The 24,461-nt window shown below is 40.5% G+C and overlaps 1 protein-coding gene and 1 long non-coding RNA gene across 13 annotated transcripts in view; one reads left to right on the forward strand and one right to left on the reverse strand.

The window, feature by feature from the left end:
* The window catches only part of CPVL (carboxypeptidase vitellogenic like), a 220,832-nt gene that overhangs the window by 185,736 nt on the left and 10,635 nt on the right, over window positions 1–24,461 (forward strand). For 5 of the 12 annotated variants that reach the window (XM_028845911.2, XM_077996975.1, XM_028845909.2 and 2 more), the window contains 2 exons: window positions 226–408; window positions 16,735–16,849. In XM_028845911.2, the coding sequence (XP_028701744.2) occupies window positions 226–408; window positions 16,735–16,849 (298 nt within the window). Of the gene's footprint in view, window positions 1–225; window positions 409–16,734; window positions 16,850–17,424; window positions 17,569–24,461 lie in introns of those variants that run through there. The other 7 variants (XM_015133819.3, XM_077996978.1, XM_001087943.5 and 4 more) reach the window with 2 other exon arrangements.
* LOC144339878 (uncharacterized) lies at window positions 12,822–17,416 on the reverse strand. The gene is made up of 2 exons (XR_013415421.1): window positions 17,080–17,416; window positions 12,822–16,773 (listed from the first exon to the last, which is right to left on the reverse strand). It is a non-coding gene; the product is annotated as an uncharacterized LOC144339878 (long non-coding RNA).

Below are 24,461 nucleotides of genomic sequence, written 5' to 3' on the forward strand. Positions count from 1 at the left end.
TTGCAACCAAGAGAGGCCTTTATGCAGATTACTATGAAGAATGCAGTGGTAGAGACAAGGCTTGAGTTTATTTCAGATTGTTGTTGTTTATGGCTAACTAGAAGAAAATCTCAGAGAGATTCTTGTCTCTTTTTCTCTCTCGCTGGCTCACTGTTTATACCTGGCTTGATTCATGAGCTTCACCTCCTGAATCTTGGATTTGCTGATGGCTTGATTTCATTTCAGGTTCTGATGTACAATGGCCAACTGGATATCATCGTGGCAGCTGCCCTGACAGAGCGCTCCTTGATGGGCATGGACTGGAAAGGATCCCAGGAATACAAGAAGGCAGAAAAAAAAGTTTGGAAGATCTTTAAATCTGACAATGAAGTGGCTGGTTACGTCCGGCAAGTGGGTGACTTCCATCAGGTAGGACGATGCTTGGGAGCAGGCAGGTTGTGGGAATGGGAGAATGGGATTGAAAAGAAAGCCTGAATACCAATGAGACATGGCCGACCTTAAGCAAAGCCATACAACAGCCAGTGTGTGTCTTCTGTGGCCCTGCTTTCCACAGAGAAGAGTGGTCTGAGTTCATACATACATAGGACTAAATATAAAACCAGACAAAAGTTTAGGCATTGTTCAAGAGGTAAGGAGACAATTCATTAAAAAGACAGTGCTCAGTCCAAAGAGGCAGATCATTAATGAGAGAATTGCATTGTATTTGGGGAGAGAACTTGACAAATTGTAAGAGGAACTTTCAACACAATCTGTTCTGGCAAACGTGTGATCACATTTTTGTATTACATATGGAGCCTCAGGACAAAAATCTCTCTAGCTAATATCCTAGTGCAACCTCCACTTTGGGGTCAGATGTTACTCTCATCATCTTCCTTTCTTGTAATGTCCTCTTCAAGTTTTGGAATCATAGTTATATTGGCCTCATAAGTTGGGAAGTGTTTCCTCTTTCTGTTGTTGGAAACAGCATCTTTAAGTGTTAGGAGAATTCACTGGTGAAGCCATCTGGGCCTGGAGATTTTTTTGAAGGAAGGGTTTTGTTGTTGGTATATAATAAGTGTACATCTTTATAGAATACATGTAATATTTTGATACATGCATTTAATGTTAATGACCAAATCAGTGTATTTAGGCTATCCATCACTTCAAACATGTATCATTTCGTTATATTGGGAACATTTCAAATCTCTTCTAGCTATTTTGAAATATACAATATATCGTTCTTAACTATAGTCACCCTACTGTGCTATTGAACACTAGAATTTATTCCTTCTATCTAACTGTCTGCACCCATTAACCAATCTCTCTTCATCTTTCCACCCATCCCCACTTCCCAGCCTCTGGTAACTATCGTTCTATTCTTTACCTCCGTGAAATTAACTTTTTGCGCTCCCACATATGAGTGAGAACATATGATATTTGTCTTTCTGTGCCTGTCTTATTTCATTTAACATAATGACCTCCAGTTCCATCCATGTCACTGCAAGTGATAGGATTTCATTCTTTTTATGGCTTAGTAATATTCCATTGTGTAGATATGCCACATTTTTTAAATCCATTCATCTGTTTATGGACACTTAGGGTGATTCCATGTCATGGCTATTGTGAATAGTACTATAATAAACATGGAGTACAGATATTCCTTTGATATACTGATTTCTTTTCCTTTAGAAAAATACTGAGTAGTGGAATTACTGCAGCATATGGTAATTCTATTTGTAGTTTTTTTAGAAACCTCCATATTATGGTTTTCCATAATGGTTGTACTAATTTACATTCCTGCTAATAGTGTATGAGTTCATTTTCTCTGCATCCTCATCAGCATCTGTTATTTTTTGTCTTTTTGGTAATAACCATTCTAACTCCAATGAGATGATACCTCATTGTGGTTTTAATTTGCATTTCCCTGATGATTAGTGATGTTGAGCATTTTTCCATATACCTGTCGGGCACCTGTATGTCTTCTTTTGAGAAATATCTATTAAAATCCTTTCCTCACTTTTTAATGGTATTATTTGTGTTTTGTGCTCCTCAGTTGCTTGAGTTCCTTGTATATTCTGGATATTAGTCTTTGGTCAGATGGATAGTTGGCAGATATTTTCTCCCATTCTACAGGTTGTCTCTTCACTGTATTGATTGTTCCCTTTGCTGTGAAGAAACTTTTTAGTTTTTGTCTATTTGTCCATTTGTGGTTTTGTTGCCTATGCTTTTTGGGTCTTAGCCATAAAAGCTTTACATACATGAGTGTCCTGAAGTGTTTCCCCTGTTTTCTTTTAGTGGTTTTACCATTTTGAGTCTTATGTTTAAATCTTTAATCCATTTGAGCTTATTTTACATGTATATGGTGAGAGATAGGGGTTTAGTTTTTGAGCTTATTCTACGTGTATATGGTGAGAGACGGGGGTTTAGTTTCATTCTTCTGCATATGGATCCCAGTTTACCCAGCACCATTCATTGAAGAGGGTGTCCTTTCCCCAGTGTATAAGGTTCTTGTCAGCTTTGTCAAAGATTATTTGGCTATAAATACATGGATTTATTTCTGGGTTTCCTATTCTGTGCCATTAGTCTATGTGCCTGTTTTTATACTAATACCTTGCCATTTTGGTTATTACTGCTTTATAGTATATTTTGAAATCAGGTAGTGTGATGCCTCCAACTTTGTTCTTTTTGCTCAGTATTGCTTTGACTATTTGGGGTCTTTTGTGGTCCATGTGAACTTTAGAACTTTTTTTTTCTATTTCTGTGACAAATGCCATTGGTATTTTAATAATTATGCATTGAACCTGTAGATTGCTTTAGAGTCAGTATGATCATTTTAACAATGTTAATTTTTCCAACCATGAGCATGAAATGTCTTCCATTTGTTGTGTCCTCTTCAACTTCTTACATCAGCATTTTATAGTTTTCCTTATAGAGACCTTTCACCTCCTTGATTCAATCTATTTTAAGGTTATTTATTTATTTTGTAGCTACTGTAAATGGGATTGCTTTCTTGATTTCTTTTTAGCTAGTTCATTATTAGTGTATAGAAATGCTAGTGAGTTTTGTATGTTGATTTTGTATCCTGCAACTTTACAGAATTCATTTATCAGTTCTAAAAGTTTTTTGGTGGAGTATTTAGTTTTTTCTGTATAAAAGATTGTGTCATTTGCAAAGAAAAACAGTTTGACTTGCTCTCTTTCTGTATGAATGCCTTTTGTTTCTTTTTCTTACCCAATTGCTCTGGCTAGGACTTTTGGTACTATGTTGAATAGAAGTGGTGAAAGGGAACATTCTTGTCTTGTTCCAATTCTTAGAGGAAATGCTTTCAGCTTTTCCCTATTCAGTATGATGATGTTTGTTGTATATGGCCTGTATTATGTTGTGATGTGTTCCTTCTATGCCTGATTTGTTGACAGTTTTTATCATGAAGAAGGTATGTTGGATTTTATCAAATGTTTTTCTTAATCTATTGAGATGAACTTACGGTTTTTGTCTTTCATTCTGTTGATGTGATGTATCATGTTTATTGATTTGCATATGTTGAACCATTCTTGCATTTCTGGGATAAATTCCACTTGATTATGGTATATTATCTTTTTGATGTGTTGTTGGATTCTGTTTGCTAGTATTTTGTTGAGGATTTTTACATCTATATTCATTAGGGAGATTGTAGTTTTCTTTTTGTGTGTATCCTTGTCTGGTTTTGGTATCAGGATGATAGCCTTGTAGAATGAATTAGAAGGAATTCCCTCCTCTTTAATTTTAAAGATTAGTTTGAGAAGAATTTGCGTTAGCTCTTTCCTGAGCTTGGCAGAATTTGGCAGAAAAGCCATCCAGTCCTAGACTTTTCTTTGTTGGGATAATTTTTATTACTGATTCAATCTCATTATTCTTTATTGGTCTGTTCAAGTTTTCTGTATCTTCCTGGTTCAATCTTGTTAGGCGGTATATGTCCAGGAATTTATCCATTCCCCTAGGTTTTCCAGTTTGTTAGGCTAAAGTTGTCCATAATAGTCTCTGATGATGCTTTGTATTTCTGTGATATCGGTTTTAATGTCTCCTTTTTCATTTCCAATTTTATTTATTTGAGTTTTCTCTCTTTTTTTCTTGATCAGTATAGCCTAGTCTAGTTTATTGATTTTATTTATCTTTTTTAAAAACAGGCTTCTTTGTTTCATTGATCCTTTGTATTTCTTTTTAGTTTCTATTCCATTTAGTTCTGCTCTGATTTTTATTATTTCTTTTGTTCTAATTTTGGGTTTAGAACAAAAGATACTGGGTTTGGTTTGTTCTTGATTTTCCAGTTTTTTAAAGATGCATCTTTAGGTTGTATATTTAAACGCTCTACTTTTATTTATTTATTTATTTATCTATTACTATAAACTTCCATCTTAGCACTACTTTTGCTATATCTTATAGGTTTTGGTATTTTGTGTTTCCATTTTCATTTGTTTCAAGAAATTTTTAAATTTTCTTCTTGATTTCTTAATTGATTCAGTGGTCATTCAGGAGCATGTTTTAAATTTTCATGTATTTGTACAGTTTCCAAAGTTTTCCTTGGTACCGATTTCTAGTTTAATTCCATTGTAGTCTTAGAAGATACTTAATATGATTCTGATTATTTTACATTTGTTGAGGCTTGTTTAATGGCATAACAAATGATCTGTCCTGGAGAATGTTTCCTGTGCTGATGAGAAAAAAATGCATTATGTAGCAGCTGGATAACATGTTCTGTAAATATCTGTTAGTTCTATTTTGTCTAAAGTGCAGTTTAAATCTGATGTTTCTTTCTTATTTTTCTGTCTAAATGATGGCCAGTTCTGAGACTGTTTGTTGAAGTCCTCAACTATTATTGTATTGGAGCCTATCTCTCCCTTTAGATCTAATACTATTTGCTTTATATATTTGGGTGCTCCTTTTTTTTTTTTTTTTTTTTTTTTTTTTTTTTTTTTTTTGAGACGGAGTCTTGCTCTGTCCCCCAGGCTGGAGTGCAGTGGCCGGATCTCAGCTCACTGCAAGCTCCGCCTCCTGGGTTTACGCCATTCTCCTGCCTCAGCCTCCCAAGTAGCTGGGACTACAGGCGCCCTCTCCTGTGTTGACTGTGTGTATTTAATATGATTGGGATGGTTATATCCTCTTGCTAAATTGAAAACTTTTTCTTTTCTTACAATTTTTATCTTGAAATCTATTTTATCTAATATAAGTACAGCTACTCCTTCTCACTTTTGGTTTCTGTTTACATGGAATATAATTTTTTATTCCTTTACTTTCAGTCTGTGTATGTCTTTGCAGCTGATGTGAGTTTCTTGTAGGTAGCTGATAGCTGATATGGATTGCATGTTTGTCTCCTCCAAGTCTCATGTTGAAGTGTGATTCCCAGTATTGGAAATGGGGCCTGATGGAAGGTGATTGGATGATGGGGAAGATTCCTCATGAATGCCTATGCACCAACCCCTTGGTGATAAGTGAGTTTTCACTCAGTTCATGTGAAACCTGGTTATTTAACAGAGTCTGGGACCTCCTCCTTCTGTCTCTCTTGTTCCTGTTCTTGTCATGTGAAACACATGTACCCACTTTGCCTTCTGCCATAATTGTAAGCTTCCTGAAGCCCTCATCAGAAGCTGAGCAAATGTTGGTGCCATGCTTGTATAGCCTACAGAATTGTGAGCCAATTAAACCTCTTTTCTTTATAAATTACCCAGCCTCAGGTATGTTTTTATTGTGATGCAGAATGGCCTAACGCAGTAGCATATAGTTAGATCATGTTTTATTTTTATCCATTCAGCCAGTTTATGTCTTTTAAGTGGGGGATTTAATCCATTTACATTCAAAGTTATTATTGATAGGTGAGAACTTATTTCTGCCATTTTGTTAACTGTTTTCTAGTTGTTTTGTATATCCTTTGTTCCTTTCTTCCTCTCTTATTGCTTATCATTGTGGTTTGATGGTTTTTTGTAGTGGTAATATTTGAATCTTTTATCTTTCTCATTTGTGAGAAGCCAGTGAGTTTATACTTTCCTGTTTTCTTGATGGTAGGTATCGTCCTTTCACTTCCAGATATAGGAGTCCCCTAAGTATTTCTTGTAGAGCCAGTCCCATGGTAATGCATTTCCTCAGTTTCTGCTTGTCTGGGAAAGACTTTCTTTCTCTTTCTTTTTTGAAGGATGGCTTTGTGGGTATAGTAATCTTGGTTGTCAGTTTTGTTCTTTCAGCACTTTGAATATATCTTCTCATTTTCTCTTGGCCTATAAGTTTCTGCTGAGAAAACTTAGTCTGATGGGGATTCCCTTATATGTGCCTTGACAATTTTCTCTTGCTAATTTTAGAATTCTTTCTTTGTTTTTGACTTTTGACAGTCTTAACTGTAATATGCCCTGGAGAAAACATTTTTGGATTGAGTCCATTTGGAGATGTTTGAGCTTTTGTTCTGGATGCCTATATCTCTTGCAAGACTTGGGAAGTTTTGGGCTGTAATGTCATTAAGTAAGCTTTCTATGCCTTTGCTTATCTCTTCTTCTTTTGGAACACCCAAAATGTGAATATTTGATTGCCTGCTTTGTGGTGTTCCATATGTCATGTAGGCTTTCTTCGTTCTTTATTAAACTTTATATATATGTACTGTTTTTGTCTGAGTTATTTCAAAAGACATTTCTTCTAGTTCAAAAAGTATTCTGTTTGATCTCTATTATTGAAGCTCTTGATTATATTTTTTTGTTTCATTCATTGAATTCTTCAGTTACAGAATTTCTAATTGGTTCTTTTTTATGTATCAGTCTCTTTGATGAATTTCTCATTCTGACTGTGAACTGTTTTTCTGATTTCCTTGTATTATTTATCTGTATTATCTTGTATCTCGCTAAACTTCTTTAATAACAGTGTTACGAAATCTTTCCCAGACATTTCATAGATTTATTTTTCATTGAAATCTGTCGCTAGAGAATTATTATTTCTTTACACATGTCACATTTCCTTGCTTTTTCATCTTTGTTTGTTTTTACATTGATATCTGTGAATCTGGTGTAACAGTCCCTTATTCTGATTTTTTGAATTGACTTTTATAGGAAAGATGTTTTCCAATAGATGTATCTATAGGGTTGGCTGTGTAGGGCACTTTGGTTTTGATTTTGGGTGGACACAGTAATGTAGTCTTCAGATGACTTCTTCAGCTATAATCAGTGTCAGTGATATCTTTGAGTTCCTCAGTGGGTTAGGCTGTGATTGTTAGTAGACGCTGTAGTGAGGTTTTGCTATGGATTGGGGCACCAGGTGGGCCAGTTCTTTGGCACCAGTATGCTGTTTCTTGGGTTCCCAGGTGGCATACACGGAAACTGGTAGAAGCAGGTCTGAATGGGCTGATCCATGGGCCTTCATATTATTTGGCTGAGTCCCCACCCCAATCTCATCCTGAATTGTGGCTCCCATAATCCCCACATGTCATGGGAGGGACCCGGTGGGAGCTAATTGAATCATGGGAGCAGGTCTTTCCTGTGCTGTTCTCGTGACAGTGAATAAGTCTCATGAGATCTGATGGTTTTATAAAAGGGAGTTGCTCTACACAAGCTCTCTTGCCTGCTGCCATGTAAGATGGGCCTTTGCCTCCTTTGCCTTCCATCATGATTGTGAGGGCCCCAAGCCATGTGGAACTGTAAGTCCATTAAACCTCTTTCCTTTATAAATTACCCAGTCTCAGGTATGTCTTTATTAGCAGCATGAGAACAGACTAATACAGGCTTCCAGGTGGCTTGCTGAAGTGCTGGCAGTGGCAGCAGTGGGCTAGGCTCGCAAGTGGATCACTGAACTCCTGGGCAGTGTGCATGGCATCAGCAATGGCGATAGCAGCAGTGGGCACTAGCACTGATGGCAGCAAACTTGGTGGGCCAGTCCTCCAGCCCCAAGGTGGTATATATGCAGGTGAGTGCTGGTGGAGGTAGTGGCAGCAGGCTGGGAGTGGACATCCTCGGGTCCCTGGAAGGAATGCATGGGCTCCAGCATTGGCAGGAAAGGTGTATTGATCCCTGGGCCTCTGGATAATGCACATGTGCACTGGCAGGCTGGGGAGGCCTGTCCTTAGCACCCCCAGGTGTGGATGGGCAGGGAAGGCCTATTCCCAGGCCTCAGGACAATGCCCACAGGCACTGGTGAGGGTGGGACCAGGTGAGCTGGAGCTGTCCTCAGGCCCCTCAATGGTGTGTGCATACAAAGGCTGTGGCAGGCAGGATTGATCAATTCCCAGGCCCCCAGACAACATGCATAGGCACTGGCAACCTGTGTGGGCCCATCTTCAGCTCCATGGAAGGCATGTATGCATGCCAGTAGCAGTGGGTGGTATAGGTCAATCCCCAGACTCCTGGACAATGTGCATGGGCACAGGTGAAGGCAGTACGGAGGCAGGCCTATGCTTAGGCCCCTAGATGGCATATGTGGGTGATGCCTGTGGCAGTGTGTAGGGTGGACCAATCCCCAGGCCCTCGAATGTCACACTAGGATGCCAGTAGTAGTAGCAATGGGTGTCTTTAGGCACTCTGATGGTGTTTGTGGGCACCAGTGGCAGTGGGGGGTGGTAGGTCGATCTCCTGGTTCCCAGATGACATGTATGGGCACTGGTGGTGGTGGCAGACAAGCAGACCTGTTTTTAGGTCTCCTGGTGGCAAGCAGACCAGGTTGATCTCCAGGACCTTGGATGGTGCCCTTGGGCCAAGAGGCAGGCTAGATGGGGCTGTCCTCAGGTCCTGGGACAGTACCTGGGTGAGCCAGTTCCCAGGCCCATTAAGATATGTGTAGGTGTGCAGCAGCCGTGCTGTTGGGGGGTAAGGATTTGCTTTCAGTGGCAACACCCCCAGGCAGGCAGCTCTCAGGCTCTGGAGAGTGCATGCTTTGGCTCCCTTTGTCCCTAGGGCAGCCTCCCCAATGTGTTTCACTACCCATTCCTTGGGGTGTAAGACATTGCATGAGCTAAAGTTTTGGGGATGCATCTGCACTGCTGGCTCCAGCCAGTATCGTGATGCTGTAAACCTTTGGGTAGATGTAGCGGGGTGTTTACAGGGGTTCAGGGATGTAGATATGTAGGGGATATTGGGCCCCAAGGTGTGATGTAGTCTGGAGGGGGCCAGGCTCTCAAAATGGCACCATGCTGTAGCTGCTTGAATCTCAGGGGATGTGTGGGACCCAGTGTGAACATCTTCTGTAGAACAATGTCATTACATGGACTCCAGGCATCTCTTTATACTAGTCTCAGGGCTTGTGAGGGCTGAGGGGCTCTCCTGTGGCTAAAATTGTAGGAGTCTGTGGTGGGAATATGGACTGCCAACTGCTGGAGCTCTCTTACTTACCTTTTCCCCACAGTGGGAGTTTCCCCTGATTCTGAGTTAATCTTGGCTGGGCCAGCTGCTTCACTTCCCTTTCCTTCTATGCCTCAGAAGTTCCCAGTCACTTTCCTGCTGAATTCCATTGTTTTCTTTAGATGTTCTATTTGACATCTAATTATCTATTTGCCATTCTGGTCCTTCTTTGTGGAGGAGGTGACAGCCGGGTGCCTCAGGCAGCCATCTTGAAGCCCCTCCAACGGAAGGTTTTCAATTGCAGATTCAATTCCTAAAGTAGATATGAGATTAATTACCTTTTCTGTTTCTTCATGTGTCAGTTTTCATAGGCTGTAATTTTTTTTCAAGAATTTGTCTATTTCATCCAAAATTTCAGATTCATTGACATAAAGTTGCTTTATAACATCATCTCTTTTTTTTTCGAGACAGTCCCACTCTGTCTGCCCAGGCTGGAGTGCAGTGGCATGATCTTGGCTCACTACAGCCTCCAACTTCTAAGACATGAGGTCATGTCTCAGCCTTCCAAGTAGCTGGGACTACAGGCGTGCACCACCACACCTAGCTAATTTATTTGTATTTTTAGTAGAGACAGGGTTTCACCTTAGAGACAGGGTTTCACCTTGCTGGCCAGGCTGTTCTTGAACTCTTGACCTCAAGTGATCCACCCACCTTGGCCTCCCAGAGTGCTGGGATTACAGGCATGAGCCACCGTGCTCAGCCTGTAACATCATCTTAATATGATTTAATGTTTCTTAAGATCTCTGGTGTTTTTAGTAATTAGCACCTCTCTTGCCTGAGGTTTAACAATTTTATTCTTTTCAAAGAACCAATTTTTATCTTTGTTTTTCTCGATTATATTTTTGCTTTCTGTTTTATTAATTTGTTCTTTATCCTTATTATCTTCCTGCTATTCTTTTCATTGTGTGTGACTTACTATTCTTTTTTTAAAAGCAACATGAATTTTTAGACTTTCTTTATTTCTAATATATGCATCCAATGGGAGAAATAAATTCCTGTTGTTTAAGCCATCCAGTATCGTATCCTTATAGGACTGTTGAGAGGGTTCGGATAAGTTAATAAGCTTAGAGCAATTCCTGGCTTATAATAAATTTTGCTATTTTTATTTTTATTATTATTATCCTGGATTGCTTACAACAGTACATATAACAAAGAAAAAATTATAAATAGTAATAGTCAAGATTCAAGAAAATATGTTTATTGAAAATCGACATATAAGGGAAAGTCGGAATATTAATATTCAGGCCATTAAGGGCATATTCAAATGTTGAGCTGCCAGGGAGTGATGGACATGTTACCTCCCCCTGTCTGCTGCACTGCTTTGTGATGAACATCTCACCAGGCACACACAGGATCTCCTCAAGATGATTTGATGGCTACCTCCACCACCTGTTATTTCATATTCCCTGGACCAGCCTTGTGAAATGCTCCCAGGCCTGGCATCCCACATGTGTCCTGCTTGGCTCTTTGCATAAAATGTCCAGCTTGGGAGGCCAGATTGCTGCTTCAGGGCAACATGTCCCACAGAGGTGGGAAAAGGAATTGGCCGCCAGTCAGAAACTGGTGGCAAATATCACACTCAACCCGCTGACTCTTCTTGTGAATGCAAAACACATTTAGAGATGAAATGGTACTTCTCTGGCTGCCAAAAAACAAGTAACAAAAGAAGCAAGGCCCACATATGTTTGTGATAGTGAGTGTTTTACCACGCAGCAAGGGATCTGCATTTTGTGTAGGTGATTTTAAAATGTTGGCAGAGATCCTTCCCCCTTAGTGCCTCAGCGTTGGTTTGGGGTGGTTTGTGGAGATGAGGGTTATGAGGAGGGAAAAGCACTCCCGTGTGAACAAAGGCATTCTCTGTGAGGCTTGGATCTAAGAATACTGTCCAAATGTCAAGCGTCTAATAATGAAGAAAACGGACCTTAGCTATGGACTTGCTTTTCAGCATTAGACACACAAAACCGAAGCATGAGTATGTGTCTGCCAAAAAAGCAACCCCATTCTCTGCCAAACACCACAGCTCTTAATTTAAAAAATTGAAACCAAAGTAGACTTGTCTCTGGATGGTTACCTAAAATGTCCACTTAAAGAAATGACAGCTCTCCTAGGGGAGCAGCAGGGTACTGAGAGAGGGAGCAATTTTCCCTATGTATTCACATCAAGCCATGCCCAGAGAAATCAAACGCAGCTCCCACCAGCCTTCAGAGATCCGAGGAAGAGCGAGTGCTTCTTGTTCCTCCTTGGTGGCTCTGACCTAGAAGGTAACAAGTCTTTGGTATTAGTACCATTTTAAGGATTGGACACTGTCCTGTTATATAATCTGAGCAGCAGACTTTCTGAGCTTCTGTAAAATTTAGAAGCTGTCTGTAAAATGCAAGGTTTGGACTAACTTATTTCTAAGATACTATCTAACAAAAATCTGAAATATCTATATTTTATTAATGCCCAAAGGGGCTCAGTTAGCCAGCAATGCAATGTGGAATAGGGTAGTGACTTTCAGCAAATGTCATAATGCTCTCTATGCTTACATAGGGATGTAAATATATATATATGTGCATATACCTATCTCTAGTCACTGAGAGAGAGAAATATACACAACATGTAAATCCCAGGCTACATGATAACCAAAGTCATGAGTAGCCTCTGCACTGGCATTGACCATAAACCCTTACTAGTGTTATCCCTGGGTCCCAGAAGTTGAGTCCTCTTTCTCCTTGTCTGCTGACAACCAATGGCCATCACTCTCAAGGCCACCCTTTTGGGATCTTTCTGTGCCTTTCTCCAAATATCAAAGTTGCTGTTCATTATCTGAGTTGATATTGTCACTGCATTTGAAGTGTAGGACATTTTGTTCTTAACATGCCAGCCCTAAGGAAGTCTTGACTCCACATTTAGAAATTTAAAACTTTGGCTGGGTCTGGTGGCTCATGCCTGTAATCCCAGCACTTTGGGAGGCTGAGGCAGGTAGATCACTTGAGGCCAGGAGTTCAAGACCAGCCTGGCCGACAGTGAAACCTCAACTCCACTAAAAATACAAAAATTAGCCAGGCATGGTGGCACATGCCTATAATCCCAGCTACTCAGGAGTCAGAGGCATGAGAATTGCTTGAACTTGGGAGGTGGAGGTTGCAGTGAGCTGAGATCATACCATTACACTCCAGGCTGAGCAACAGAGTGAGACCCTATCTCAAAAAAAAAAAAAAAATTAAAAATTTTCATCGGAATAATAGCCATACAGACAAATTGCTTTAAGATTTTTTTTTTTTTTAGAATAAATGTCATTAAGCTAAATGTCCTGGAGAAAGAAAACACTTCTGTTTTTTCCATCATTATTTTATTGAAAATATCTTTATTGACACAAATTATTTTTCATATAAACATTGAAAAAATGTTGAGTCATTGAGCAGTTTTCATTTTTCCCGAATCTTACTGGGTGTCGCTTCTACAATCATGAGTTTTGCATGATCTCCAACAGGCTGATTTTTCTGACTGCAATTTGAGACCTTTTTATTTTATGTTTTCACTGTCAATATCAATTCCGTTTTCTTCCAAAGCTACAAGATGGATTATCTCAGCTAGGTTGTATTTAATGGCTGGAATGAATTTTAGGTCTCCTTTTCCAGGGACCAGAGGTTAAATGACTTCCCTAAAGTATCCTACCCATTTCACGTCTGAGCTGAGGTTAGAGTCTTGGCTTCCAGCCCAGAGTTTCTCCACTTCACAAGCATACCCACTACTGGAATAATGGAGTCACAGCAGTATGCTGGTACAGTTAAAATTGGAGCCTATATGCATGCCTGCCATAATTAAAGCAGGGCCAAGAAATAAGGTATTTCACATCTAGTGTTAGCTCTGAATCCACACCCAAGATGACCACCTCCTATAGACAGAGAGAAGATTGGGGGTTTTTGTTTTGTTTTGTTTTGCTTTTGAGAGGGAGTCCCGCTCTGTTGCCCATGCTGGAGTGCAGTGGCATGATCTTGGCTCACTGCAACCTCCACCTCCCAGGTACAAGCAATTCTCCTGTCTCAGCCTCCCGAGTAGCTGGGATTATAGGCATGCGCCATCATGCCCAGCTAATTTTGTATTTTTAGTAGAGATGGGATTTCGCCGTGTCAGCCAGGCTGGTCTCAAACTCCTGACCTGAGGTGATACGCCTGCCTCGGCCTCCCAAAGTGCTGGGATTATAGGCACGAGCCACGACATCCAGCCGATTGGGTTTTTTACAAAGGCACTAAGATTTGGTGGTGAGTCAAGGTTCATATAATGTTAAGAAAAGTTATGGCTTTATCTGGGAACTTGTGATATTAATAAAAGAACGCATGCTGAAATTGGCCAAAATGAGCAGAGAGAATATGGTGGGCAGTGTCATGGATAAGAGAATACGGGGCAGGGCACAGGGCAGAGTGCATAGTCTGGCTCATAGCCTGCAGCTTGGAGAGTGAGAGATGGGAGAGAAACCAGAATGGGAACATGGGGCCTGGATAGTATGTAAGGAGTGTGTGTTCCATTGTTTAAGCAGTGGGGAACCGTCAGAGGTTTCAAAGCACATTTTAAAAGCTGTTCTTTGGGAACTTTATAATGGTAACTTTAGGATGAATTCAGAGTGAGGAAACTCTAGAAATAGGAAGTCATATAAGGAGCTTTCTTGGAAGAAGATTCTCCATCTATTTCATACGTCCACCTTATTGATACTGGTTTGGAAGTCCTGAAATAGAGGTCAGGGGGAATAAGCTTTGGAATGCCCAGGCTGTGAGGACTGATTCCCTGTTTGAGAGACGGTGTTAACTGTGTGTCCACACCAACTTAAAGGCTCGGTATCCACAGGGAGATCACTCAGTGCTGGTGTCCCTGGCCCTAGTAAGCATCCTCAGCCCCCTAAAGCGCAAGCCCTGCACCAAGACTTGCACCTTGACCTTGACCTGGGTTTAGTATATAGAGCCCTCAGGCCTATGGTCTGCCACACTGTGCTCAGGGGCTTCTCCCAAAATGTCCTGGTTTCCAACAGGAATCAGACCTTCAGCTAGAGGTTACATCTAGGGAAACCAAAGAGAAGCAGCACGCCACCCCGAAGCTTGACTGTTCTGGAAAGCCCTCACCAATTGGAGGGGGTCTATGACAGGGGAAGAAGGTGGCGTTAGACAAGCCTGGTTTAAACTTTCATTTTGTCACTTGCTAGCTATGGGCTGGTTACTGGTCCTGGAAACTTTGTTTTTTGTGTTTTGGGGTTTTTTTGATATGGAGTCTTACTCTGTCATCCAGGCTGGAGTGCAGTGGCATGATCTTGGCTCACTGTAACCTCCACCTCCTGGGTTCAAGCGATTCTCCTGCCTCAGCCTCCCAAGTAGCTGGGATTACAGGTGCCCACCACCACACCTGGCTGATTTTTGTGTTTTTAGTAGAGACAGGGTTTCACCGTATTGGCCAAGCTGGTCTCGAGCTCCTGACCTCAGGTGATCCACCCACCTTGGCCTCCCAAAGTTCTGGGATTACAGGCATGAGCCACCATGCTGGAAACTCTTGAGTGAGAACAGTTACTTCATAGGGGTGATGGGAAGTTCAAAATAGATGATAAGGATGGCGACTGATGATTCAGCATCTGTGAGCTCTCAGGCCATGGTCTACCACACACTTTTTTAATCCACAATTTTATGGAATCAGAGTAGCTATCCTATAAACTATGTCATGGTATTTACTAACTCATAACTGAGCAAACAGAAGCTTCACCAGACAAACTTGCTTAAGGCTTTGAACAGCAATAGTATCTGAGATTTGGAAATCCAAATTTCGATCTTTCCACCACCCCAAACTGTCTTTAAGTACCTGTGAGGGGAGTGCAGTGGGGAGGGATGAACTGTAGCCGGATCTAGGCTACATGCCCCCCTGTATTAGTCTGTTCTCGTACTGCTATAAGGAAATACCTGAGACGGGGTAATTTCTAAGAAAAGAGGTTTAATTGGCTCACGGTTCTGCAGGCTGTACAGGAAGCATGGCGGCGTCTCCTTCTGACGAGGCCTCAGGGAGTTTTACTTATGGCAGAGGGCAAAGCTGGAGCAGACATGAGAATGAGCAGGGGAGATGCCACACACCTTTAAACCTTTAAACCTTTAGACAACCAGATCTCATGAGAACTCACTCACTATTGCCAGGACAGCACCAAAGGAGACATGGTGGGGACAGCACCATTCATGAGAAATCTGTCCCATGATCCAGTCACCTCCCACCAGGCCCCTCCTTCAACATTGGGGATTGCCATTAGACAAGCAACTTGGGTGGGGACACAGATCCAAACCATACTACTGCCCTTGGGGTATGTGGTGATGGTGGCAAGGGGGTGGCATGGTGGTAGTGGACAGAATATCTGGCAGCACATCCTAACCACCATAGAAGACTTTGTCCCCTAAAGGAAGGAGGAGTTCTTATATGGAGGAGGATGGAGAAGGCATGGTTTGTCTGCAGAAAGCAGTAACAACCACAGCTTCCTGATTGTGCTTTTCTAAAACTCATATTAACTTTTGTTTGTTTCTTGAATATGCACAACTAGAATATGGAGGAAAGAATGACTATAGTCCTTCGAGTGGATGATCAGACTAGAATTCGAACATTTTCACGGATAGGCCACAGAGGGAATGACAGACAGCTAGCCACCTGCCTTTCTTGGAATTACTGCTGAGAATTCATTTTTGTGTGTTTTATTAAGAATTTTAAACAGCTTAGGAAGCATTATGAACTGTCTCTGAAGGAACAGTTCCAGAAAGGTCTTCAGCAGGTCCTTGATAACATTGACGTGGTCAGAGGAAGCAACAAGCAAAAAATGTCACTTTTGCATTTGACCAGATGAGAGGGAATGAGAAGTTTTCAAAAACATATTGAATGGAGGAAAATAACTGTTAAATAGGCTTAAGGCAATGATAATCAAATATAGTTAATTCCCTGGAAAAATGTTTTAGCTTTGGCTGGGCATGGTGGCTCACACCTGTAATCTCAACACTTTGGGAGGTTGAGGTGGGAGGATCGCTTGAGCCCAGGAGTTCAAGACCAGCCTGGGTAGGCACTGTAGTGAGACCCTGTCCCTACAAATATATATATATATATATATATATATATTTTTTTTTTTTTTTTTTTTTTTTAAAGAATTAACCAGGTGTGGTGGTGCATGCCTGTAGTCCCAGCTACATGGGAATCTGAGATGGGAGTATCACTTGAGCCCAGGAGGTTGAGGTTGCAGTGAGCCATGTTCATGCCACTGCACTCCAGCCTGGGCATCAGAGTAAGACCCTATCTCAAACAAAACAAAACAAAACGTTTTGGCTTTATTACAGAAATCGGCAAACAGAATCTTCATCTCCCCCACCAGCAGTTGCCTTCTACAATGATGGATGTCCTCTTTCATGGGTGCTTTGTCTCTATCTTGCAGACATGGGCAAAGTTCCTCTGTCCATTTATGGGAATCAGACTGTGGGCAGAAAACCAGAACACAGTAATCAAACCACACCCCGCCTCCCAGCCAGAGAGCTTCCCTGAAGTCACAGGTGAGGTCCTCCAAAAGCAGGCACTGAGGCAAAGTTTGGGGTGCAAATAGTTTGTTAGAGACCAACACCTGTGGAAGGAAGGGTATGGGGCAGGATTGGACAAAGGGAGAAATAAAACTGTGAGACAGGCCAGACAAACCAGGCGGGGAACTCTCCAGAGCATATTTTCTATCAGCGTCGCACACTGGGCCAAAATAGTGAGGCCTTTTATGCCCAGCTCATTCACTCACCAAATTTGGGCTGCCCCAGGAAGGTCATCATCTTGGGAAAGCAGCTCTTTGCAGCTGAGGCAGACCCTGAAGGAGCTGACAGCTGGGGGCTTTCTGCTGAAGGCACTCCCTGCAGCTGAGCAGCAAGTACATCCTTGAAGAGAGGTCCAGTGGGGTGCATCTCTATGTCTACCACAAAGGCCACCCAGATAATGTACTTGCTAGCTCTCATGGATTTAGGGGCAGGGAGTTGGGAGCAGCAGGGAGCTGGGGTTTGCCTAATATGGGAACTTGGTCTTTGTTTACATGACATAAAATTTTGCCTAAGCTCTCAGTGTAATTATGTCTTATGTTTGCCTTACAAAGATGGATCGGGCCTTGGTTTTTAACTCATATCAAGATTCCAAGATAGGCGAGATGGATCTTTCAAGAAAAAGATAAAAGAATCATCAGAAAATATTTCCCTTTTTCAGTTATTTATCATGGAATAATAAATCACTCCAAAACTCAGTGGCTTAAGACAATGTATTATTTCTCACAAATATGTGGATGGAGTGGGCTCAGCTGGGTGGATCTGATTCAGATGGGGCAGGCTGAGGTCATATGTGCAGCTGCATTCAGCTGGGAGTTTGGCTAAAGCCGGGACATCCAAGATGATCTCCTCTACTCCAGTGCTGTCTCCATTCGGCCTCTGATCATGTCCCTGGCCTGGACTTTTCCACAATACAGCAGGCTGGTCTTCCAAACGGAAAAGCAAAAGATGCCAGTCCTTTTAAGGCCTGTACTCAAAAGTCCCAGATATTATTTCCATTTCATTCTCTCTTGGTCAATGCAAAACACAGAGCAAAGCAGATTTCTTTTGGTGGGAAGAATGGCAAAGAATTTGGAGCCATCTTTAATCTGCTCCTTTGCCCTAAACCAGTGTGTCTCAACCTTTGCAGATACAGATTTCCACTCCTGCTGTCCAGATATCCTGATTTTATTAGTCTGAGGTAGAACCTGGGCATTGGTATTGAGGCTTCATAGAGGTTTCTAATATGTAGCCAGTTTGGGAACCCTACACTATGATGTCTTTTGTCCCTCTATTGATAATGACATGGCTTCCATCTTGCAGGAACCCCCATGTGGCTTATGTTTGGAGAAACTTTCATTCTGATTCCTGAAGTGTGTTCTAAATCCATTTTTTATTTACAAGCCAACCAGAAATTTGAGAACATAGTTTTACTCTTTACAAATCAGCCATTGACCTGAAGCATTGTGTCTGTCTTCCAGTCAGTAGTATCAACTGGTATGACACTGGTTCTCTGACATCATCAGCCAAAACCTTAATCTAAATTGTAGACTTCAATCCCTGCCATGCACTGTAGGTTTACAAGTGGTCTTTGTTCTCTTAAATTATTGATAGATCACTGGCAATTTAGACTTGTAAGAAAACTCTTTTATTTGTTTAAAAGCATGGTTTCCTTTTCCCAGCAGTTTTGTGCTGTACTGAAACTATGTGGTCCTGGTGTGCAGTGCTCTTAGATAGTAGTGTGTCTGTGTTGCCTTTCAACAAAGAAAAAACTATCAAGCAGTAACTGCTTTAAACATCATCCAGAGTGATGGTTTGCAGCAAAGATGTCCACCAGCCACAGTGAATTTTTTTCTGGATAATAGATTCATATAATTCCATGTCAAAGCAAAAAAAAAAAAAAAAGTGCAACCTTTTAGACTGTGAAGTCTTACTATAAGTAAGCTCAGTATTTCCATTAGTTAGTCATTAGGTTATTTAATAAGGATTCTTAATCTGGAGTCAGGGTCTCTGGTTAGGATTCAAGGAGTTGTCAGTGAACTTGGAAGGGAAAAAAATTGCATCTTTATTTTCACTAACCTCTAACTGAAATAGCATTTCCTTTCATTATGAATTGTGAAATTTCACATTTCCTTCCTTTATAAATGTAGGCAACAAATCACAGTGGCACAGCAGTACCTTTGACTTCTGTCACCAATAGAAAGCAGAGACATTCTCATACCAAATACCACATACACTGTTGGAGATACCTTGAAAACCTTTTATCCTTATCACTAAAATTAAAATTATAGTAGTTTTCAGACCCTCTGGTTTCTCCTACTGAATGTGCTAATATAGAAGTATATATGTGCTATCTCACAATTTTTTTTTTTTTACTGTTTTGATGATTTCAATGGAATGTTTCATTTGCAATCCTAGCAAAGCCTAGGATTTGATTTTAATTCACTGTATATTATATATGTATATGTGTGGGTACGTGTGCGCTGTGTATTATTTAGGTATTTATTTATTTTAAGGCAGGGTCTTACCCTGTCGCCCAGGCTGAAGTGCAGTGGCACCATCATGGCTCACTTCAGCCTTGAACTCTCAGGCTCCACAAATCCTCCCACCTCAGCATCCCAGGTACGTGGGACCATACGTACATGATACCACGCCTGGCTAATTTTTGTATTTTCTTGTAGAGATGGGGTCTTGCCATGCTGTTCAGGCTGGTTTCGAACTCCTGAGCTCAAGTAATCCTCCTGCCTTGGCCTCCCAAAGTGCTAGGATTATAGGCATGAGCCGCCAGTCCCAGCCAGCATGTATTTAGAAACATTATTGTGAAAAGGTGTCCATAGGCTGCACGAGACAGTCATAGGAGACTGTAGCACAAAAACAGATGAAGAACCCACGCATTCGACTATTTGAATTGTTGAGAATAATTTATAGACTCTCCCCAGCCCAAATCACTTATCACAATTGGTGATACCAGACAGACTTCATGAGCTAAACTATCAAGTAGGCTTGAATTTTGTTTCTAGTTGATTACACTGGCAATTCTAACTACTTCTGTTACCATATCCAAGTGATGTTCTAATATAGGATTAAGAGAATGGATACTGTGTTAGACTTGGAATAGATCCCTGCTGTACCATGTACCAGCTGTATGACCTTGGGCAAGTTACTTAACCTCTCCAAGAACCCCCTCACCTGTGAAATTGGGATAATGTTATCACCCACCACTCCCACAGGAGGGCTCATTATTAGGATGAATTGAGATAATGCTTATACATTACTTGACCCTCTCTCTACCTGGCATCTAATAAGCATAAAATAAATGTTGGTTTCTATTGCCATTAGGGAGCTCTCTTAGCATTAATCTATTTTCACAGGGCAAGAAGCTCTCGCTCTGTTCATAGAGTCCTTATAAGACATTTTGTATTGAAGTTTCAGATGATGAAATGAGTTCAATATTGTCTGTCAGATAGGCCTGAAACTACCACAGTTGTATCCAGTTTTAACCTGACTAACAAACAGACTGTCTTGTCAAAAGGTAGTAGTAGCAGAAAGGGATGGGGCAGTGTTGGACATTTTGCTATATGACAGCCTAATAGGAAATAAAAATGGCTGAGTTGAGTAATGAGTTGTTTCTAAAGTATTGAGTCCCTTCTAGTTTAACGATAATCTGAAACATCCCTGTTGACAACAAACGAGGCGCATCCAGCTTTTTTTTCATTTTCTCCTGTTTGTACTGAGCTTCTAACATACGGAAGACAGGAAATATAGGAGCTTACATTTAGAGAGTAAAAAACTATCAAAACAAACCCAAATATTTGGCAACTTATTGCTCTTCTGCTGTCCAGCATGGAGATGTGGGTATTTATTTTTGTTTCTAATATTTATTTTTTTATACAGCAACCAGAGTCCCAAGGTTTAGATTCTGGCACCAGCTCTGTCATCTTAGAGCTGCTTGCCAGAGGGGAACTTCCCACTTTTGACTTTGTTTCAGTTCAATTGCTTCTCCATGCCTTCCCCACATACTGTTTTTCAGACATGGGGCCAATCTCATCATCTCTGTGCAGGGGAGAAGAAAAAAGCACAGCAGAGAACATGTTAAATTTCCTAAAGATTCATTTTTGCAAGGATGGCAGCATCAGCAGGTGGTTTTTCTTTTCTTTTTTTAAATTTAAAATTGAATACATACCAAAGAATATTTACAGTGCTGTGCAAGATAAAACAGTGATAAATGAACACTTTTGCACTCACCAGCCAGTTTAAAAAATACAACATTGCCCTTCCCAATTACCCCTGGAGGTAGACTACTGTCCTGAATTTTGCTTTTCTCATCCCTTTTCTTTTTGCTTTGTTAATAGTTTTACTGCAGATGTACATATCCATATATAATATTTTATTTTTCATGTTTAATTTTATAGAAAAGGAATTATTTTGTATGTATTTTGCAAAAACATACTTTTGCTATTCAGCACTGCATGTGAGATTCACCCATGTTGATATGCTCAATTGTGTCTTATTCTTTTTCATTGCTGCATAGTATTCCATCATATAAGTATTATTCACCCATTCCATTGCTGATGGACATTTGGGTTGTTTTCAGTATTTTGCTTCTACAGATAGTGCTGCTATGGACATTTTTGCACGTATCTCCTTGTGCCTGTGTCAGCCTCACTAGATAATGTCAAACTGTTTTTCCAAATTGATTATTCTTGGCAGTAAAGTATAAGAGTTCTGATCATTCCATAATCTCAGCAAACACTTGGACTTGCCTCTAGTTCTTTCACTGGAGCTTGTTAAATTAAAGGAAGGCTTACTGTCCTTTCTCATGTCTAAAAGTCATGGCTTATATTCTCTTTCCATGGCTGTCTCCTGTTTTTTTGTTTTTTTTTTTTTTTTTTGAATGCCATCAAATTAAAGGACTCTGGCATACACACACACAGTGAAGGTGGAGTGGACATTTTACATCCAAGTCCGTTTTTCTTCCTGGGTGTCCTGTGCTAAGGTTGGCTAGCAAACTATCCAGCACAAAAAAAAAAATCAGAAAGTTATTCCCTTAGCACCTTTTCAATTCAACTCTGCCAACAGTGGCTCAGGAAGAAGCAGCAAGTAAATAAAATCAACAGATTTCAGCTTATGCCTTGGGTTCACCAGCAATCCCCAAAACACAGGGAGAAAATGAATCTTTTTCTCACAGAATTCCTCTCACTTCCATCATTTTTCCATGGAAACAACAAGGTAGAGAGTTACTTTGTCGAGTTGCTTTGCTGTGAGTCTTACCAGAAAATGAAGAATAATAGTAATTGGCAAATATTACCCACCCAGTTCCTTAGCTAGCACTTCTCACATCTGCTTTATGACATCCTTGCTGGCCTGATTTTATTCATTTCCTAGTGCTCAGCATAGAAACCACAAGAACTAGCTAAAAAGAAAAACACTGCATTATATAAACCAATAAAACTAGTGAGCATTTTGTGGACATTAAAAGAAACATGAGGGCTATCCCACATTATAAATTTCAAAATGCAAGTTTTTGCCTTGTGGTATTTTAAAAGTTTTAAGATGCTATTCAAGAACACTCTGAATGACTGTTTTAAATTGTTGTTTAAACTTTTTTTCCTTTTCCAATAGCCCACTTGGCTGGTCTTAACTGATCTCCTTCCTCACCAATCTGCCCTCCTCTCTGTGCTTTTTCCAAAATGCAAGTTTAATTGTGGTTTTTTTCCTTGTTTAAAACTGCTCACTAACTCTGATACCTGCAGGATAAAGTCCAAACTCTACCTGGATTAATGAAAAGATTTGATCTGGCCTCTGTTTCCTTTCCCAACCTTAGCTCTTACCCTCTCCCTCCTTTGCAATTAAAATGTTAAAAAACAAAATACCACATCATCCCCCAAACACGCACCCAGAAATTCACATGGGATTCCCTCCTCTTGCCTTATAAGGCCCTTTCTACTCCTCTAATACACCTGGAAAACTCCCATTTGCCTTTCAATCTTGGCAATCTTGGTATACTTGATCCTTCCCCAGAATACCTCCTTCTCGGCAACTCTCTCCATCTACGTACATCTTCGATTGTATGTACTACACTGGGGTTCCACACTTCAACTCTTTAATTGCCTTCCTCCTTTACTGGATGCTGAGTTCCTTAAGGACAGGAATAATTTATTTTTAAAATACTCATTTATTTTTGTAGCATACCCCTTAGCACAGTTCGTGGCACTGAGTAAATGTTCGGAGAATTAAAATCAAATCGGCCTCCCCCTCATTCCCATGCCCCTCTCCTTTGCCTCTGACTGTGTGTGTGTGTGTGTGTTTTAATAGTACATCTCTCAAGGAGTGCTATGATTGTTCACCAATTGTACACACCAAAGTGTCTTGGAGGAAACAGAGTAGACGTGCTGAGATAATGAACAGTTCAAAACAATACCCTTCAAACTGAAGCCTGCATTGTTTATGTCAGCTAAAGACTATTTCCTTTCTGTGTTGCATGGGAGAAAAAATGAGAAATATTCTGGGACACGAATTTATAAGAGTTGTAGAAATTTCATTACCTCAGTGCTGACTAGAGCATCCTCTCCTTTAAAAATAATTGAATTCCTGGTTTTTGTTTTTTCCCCTTCTCTTAAAAACCACACAGCTTGCTTCCTGAAGACAAAGGAAATAATAAACAATAGCAACTCCCAATTTGACTCTGATTATTTGCCAAGAGTCTTCTTAGTGCATGTGGTTCTATTTCATTAGAGAGGACCGATTAGCATAAGAAGAATGCTTCTAAATTAAGCTACCCAAATATGCACTTAGTTAGTACTCTGGGAGCTAATTTATTGCATTATTTAAAATATAAATTGGCTAGCAAATCTGTTTATTGAGGTATAACAGCTAGGCAACAATCCATAACTTTCTCTTGGCTGTTGAGTGGTTTTTAATCATCTATTGAAATTTAACAGAGAACCATTTCATTAAATGGAAAGAGGATAAATACTAAGAAGTCTATATTTTAGAGTATTATCCACACATGGAGAATGATATTTGAGGAACAACTAGGGAACTGGGGTTTGCTTTTTAAACAGTAACTTTTTGTTGTTTTAATTTGAAGTGTAACCAAAGACTCACAAAATCACTTGTGGGGATGTTAAACAAAGCAAGAAATAAACAAATAAGGCGGATGATGGAGTGGCGTAGAGAAATAGAGGGATGGGAAAAATTGTGTTAACATAGTGCTACATTGTCAATTAGACTAAAGTAGTACTTTTGCCTTGTACAGCTTTGGGGTTGGCAGTAACAACTGTGTACCTTGTTTTATTGTAACAAATGGCATCATGAAAATATCATGCTATTTGGCATGCTCTGTATTCTAAATTCCCAGAACCTAGAGACATTTAGGGGTTCTGGGGTCCCCTTAGGCTGTGGGTTGAGAACATAGTTGAATCCAGATACCTGTCTGGTCTGGAGTTGTCCTAAACAGATCAGCTCTGGAGCATCTCACGGTGTTCTGATATAAATGGAAGCGTCTTGTAGATGTTGTAGCATGGCCTTGAAATTCTATCATTGTCAATTATGCTAGAACTCAGTGAGGGTAGGCAGAAATGGAAACAAGTGACAGGCCTTTCTCACTTTT

Source organism: Macaca mulatta, chromosome 3, assembly GCF_049350105.2.
Source record: "Macaca mulatta isolate MMU2019108-1 chromosome 3, T2T-MMU8v2.0, whole genome shotgun sequence".
NCBI classification, from domain to species: Eukaryota; Metazoa; Chordata; class Mammalia; order Primates; family Cercopithecidae; genus Macaca; species Macaca mulatta.